We start from the raw sequence: 3,892 nt of genomic DNA on the forward strand, positions 1-3,892 counted from the left end.
GGCGTAAGGTGAAACCCAACCGAACTGAACTAAAAAAAAAAAAACCTTTTTTTTATCTTAATAGTAATAATCTTGTAAATAGTTTTAGTGTACTGTAGTTTAAGTTAGCGTATTCCTGTAAATTAATTAGATCATTGTATTATCGTTATTGTTAGTCGCTTTATTGTTGTATTAGCATAATAAATATCTCTAGGCCTACGTTTAGTTGTATTGTGGCGTGTGTTCTCGGGCTCGTTTATGTTCTGTGTTTTGTTTGTGTTGGGGGGCACCCACCTTTGTGGCGCGGATTCGTCACATATTTTTGGTGTCAGGAGTGGGATCGCTCCTTAACAGTTTACATAAACAGCTCAACAGGAGACACGCAAGGTAATAGTATACGATTATTTAATATGGCTACTGCAGCGATCGGCTATGATTCCTGGGTCCTTAAAGATCTTAGAGCTGAGGCTATCAAACGAGGTATTCATTTTTCTCCTAAGGATGGGGTTAAGACTTTAGCGAGCAAACTCAGAACTTCAGATCGCATAGGTCAGAGTTTCGATGCACCAGAAGAAAACCTTGCGGAGGAAACTTTGGAGACTGGTCTTAGTTTTGAGCAGAGATTACAGTTACAAGAGCGTGAGCTGCAGATGTTAGAACTGCGGAAGATAATTAGTCAGGAACACAGAGAAATGAGGGAGTTAGAAAGGGAGGTGGAGAGAGAAAGGCGTCAGGCTGAAAGGGAATTAGAGAGGGAGAGAAGGGAGTTTGAAACTCAAAAAGCCCAAGAAGAAGAAAGGCGTTTGGTACGAGAGGAGGAGAGACTCAGAAACCTTAGAGCTGAAAAGGAAGAATTTGCTGTAAGGGAGTTTGAAAGGAAACAGGTAAGTGACAATGAGGTTAAAAGGCCCAAGTTTATCAAAATCAGGGAAATGAGGGAGAGTGAAGATATAGATGATTTTTTCCGGATTTTTGAAATGACTGCAAGGGCGCAATTCTTACCCGAGGGGGAATGGGTTGGTAATTTAGTACCCAAGCTCACTGAAAAGGCTAAGTCTATTTATTTAGAAATCCCAGACCCTGCATGCCAGGATTACCACGAGAGTAAGGCAAGCATTATTAAAGCCTACCAGTTAACCGCAGATCACTATAGATATAGGTTTCGAACCTCAGAGAAAAAGCCCGACGAGGACTTCGTCCAGTGGGGAAACAGAACCCGAAGGTATCTCAGCCGCTGGATAGCTGTTGCCGAGGCTACTGGTGATGCGGATAAGATAATTGAACAGGTATTGATGGAGCGACTTCTTGATGCGGTAAGTCCTGAGCTTAGAGCTTGGTTAAAGGAGCAAAAGCCCAAAACTGCTGAAGAACTTGGCAACCTTGCTAATTTACATGTTCAATCTAGGAAAGGGCCACTTGTTGATGGTAAGTATATGTCAACCGCTAGTTATGAGAAATTTGGGAAAAAGAAGAGGCCAGATGTTAAGGCGGATAACTTATTGTCTGAACAGAAACAAGACCAATACCATGTAAGACCCTCCAAACCATCCTCCCCTCCAGCCCGTAGAACTACGAGGCCTGAAATTAAATGTTACAGATGTGGTAAACCAGGTCACATGTCGTTCAACTGTGGAAAGGGCCGTGGGAAGCCTTCACAGGGATACCTCCTGTGTATGACACCCCTAACGTCAGAACAATCTCAGTTCCCTCCTTGCAATGTTAGAGGTAAAATAAACGGGAAAATTGCAGAAATGGTCATTGATTCTGGTTGTACTAGGACTCTAGTCCAGAAAAGATATGTAAACAATACAGCCTTCACAGGGGAGAATATCACAGTATTAACAGCTGCGGGAGAACGTCTTACAGTCCCACTTGCAAACGTTGAATTTGACAGCAAAGAAGGTAAACACGTAGAATTAGTAGGAGTGTTGGAGAGGCTACCCGTAGATTGCTTACTTGGCAGGTCGTCTTTTGGAAGAACACTGTCGAGACAAAATGTTTTGGACCAATGGGAGAGAAATGTTCTAGCTGATGACATTGGTGGAGATGAGGCCTTCGTGATGACTAGGAGACAGAAAGCATTACAAGAAGCCCAATTGAAAGCAGACGAGCTAATTGACAGGGAAAATTCACTCGCCGTCAAGAGTTTAGCGAAGAAAGAAATAAAGCCTGAAGCTCCAGAGGAAGGAGATTTGCAAAGGTTATTTGAGGGCATGGTACAGGAAGAGACAAGTAAGAAGAATCCTGAGAGTGATACTTTGATAATAGAACCTAGTAGAGTTAAACCTCCAGTAAACATCCTAGATAGAGACAGAAACCAGCTGATAGCGGATCAGAAGTCAGACGTGACTCTCGAGAAAGTACGCAAGGAAGCATCCAAAATGGCACCACAAGAATCGGATGGGTACTTCTTCACTAACGACCTCCTGATGCACCGTAAATATCTTCCCGAAGAACATAATGGAACAAGGTTTGTTGATCGGATTGTAGTACCAGAATCCTATAGGAATGAAATCCTGCGTGTTGGTCACACAATCCCCTTGTCAGGTCATATGGGTAGCAAGAAGACAGTTGAACGCATAACCGCACATTTTTTCTGGCCTGGTCTAAGCTTTGATGTTCGCAAATATTGCGCAACTTGCCCGCAATGTCAGGTGGTAGCCAGGAAGCTGAAGTCAAAAAGGGCACCCTTGAGGCCTGTAGATATTGTTACTGAACCCTTTAAGAAAATTGCCATCGACATTGTAGGAGAATTACCCAGGACAACAACGGGTTACAGGTACATTTTAACAATCGTAGATTATGCTACACGGTACCCAGAGGCCATTCCTTTACGGTCAACGAGCTCAAAAGCGGTCGCAGATGCATTGATTCAGTATTTCTCTAGGGTGGGTATCCCCGATAAGATAGTGTCTGACCAGGGCTCCAATTTCATGAGTAAGCTTATGGCCCAGCTGTATGAGCAATTAGGCATAACTAAGATTAAGACATCAGTGTACCACCCCCAGGCAAATGGGTTAGTGGAGCGTTTCAACAGCACTTTAAAGAGTATGCTGAGGAAGTTTGTTGGAGAGCGGGTTCAAACCTGGGACAAGTATCTCCCATACTTACTCTTTGCTTATAGAGAGATTCCTTGTGAGTCCACTGGTTACTCGCCCTTTGAATTACTTTATGGACATACGGTGAGAGGACCCCTCGCCGTTATCAAGGAGACTTGGTCGGAAGGATCATCTTTAGAAGACAATCTGATAACTCATGTCCTTGAGATCCGAAGAAGACTTGCAACGATGCAACAAGTTGTTCAAGAAAACTTGAAGCAAGCCCAAGGTAAGCAGAAACGGTTGTATGATATTCATAGTTCAAAACGACACTTAGAAGTTGGAGACAAAGCCTTAGTTTTGCTTCCCACCCCTGGGAGTAAATTAGAAATGAGATGGCAAGGACCCTTCAAAGTCACTAGAGCACTAGAGGACGGATTGAATTATGAGCTTGATACAGGCAAGATGTACAAACAGCATCGCACTTATCACATTAATTTGCTTAGCAAATGGCAGAGCCGTGATGAAATGGCTGCTTTAGTAATGGCGGAGTCCCCAGAGATGCCACTGCCGCACGAAAGCAACGTTTTCCCATTTGGTCACGATGAGACTTGTAAAGATGTAGTGATCTCTGATAATTTGACGGAAGATCAAAGACGACAGGTAAAAAACTTGCTACATGAGTATTCTGATGTATTTTCAGGAAAACCAAATTTAACCAATGTAGCGGTGCACAAAATCGACACGGGTGATTCCCCACCCATTAGGTGCGCCCCTTATAAGGTCCCTCAAAAACTTGAGGAGGAGGTTAACAAAGAGATTGAAAATATGCTGGAAATGGGCATAATACGCCATTCTACTAGTCCATGGGCGGC

The 3,892-nt window shown here is 43.4% G+C and overlaps 1 protein-coding gene across 1 annotated transcript; it reads left to right on the plus strand.

Annotated features, from left to right (window-relative positions):
* Nucleotides 1-267: 267 nt before the first annotated feature.
* On the plus strand, nucleotides 268-2,304 carry LOC148715675 (uncharacterized). Its single transcript, XM_088746637.1, has 2 exons — nucleotides 268-2,253; nucleotides 2,288-2,304. The coding sequence occupies exons 1-2, from the start codon at nucleotides 390-392 to the stop codon at nucleotides 2,302-2,304; spliced, it is 1,881 nt and encodes a 626-aa protein (XP_088602763.1). The 5' UTR covers nucleotides 268-389.
* Nucleotides 2,305-3,892: the final 1,588 nt, after the last annotated feature.

The sequence above is a fragment of the Stylophora pistillata genome, unplaced genomic scaffold (genome assembly GCF_964205215.1).
Source record: "Stylophora pistillata unplaced genomic scaffold, jaStyPist1.2 SCAFFOLD_43, whole genome shotgun sequence".
Classification (NCBI taxonomy): Eukaryota; Metazoa; Cnidaria; class Anthozoa; order Scleractinia; family Pocilloporidae; genus Stylophora; species Stylophora pistillata.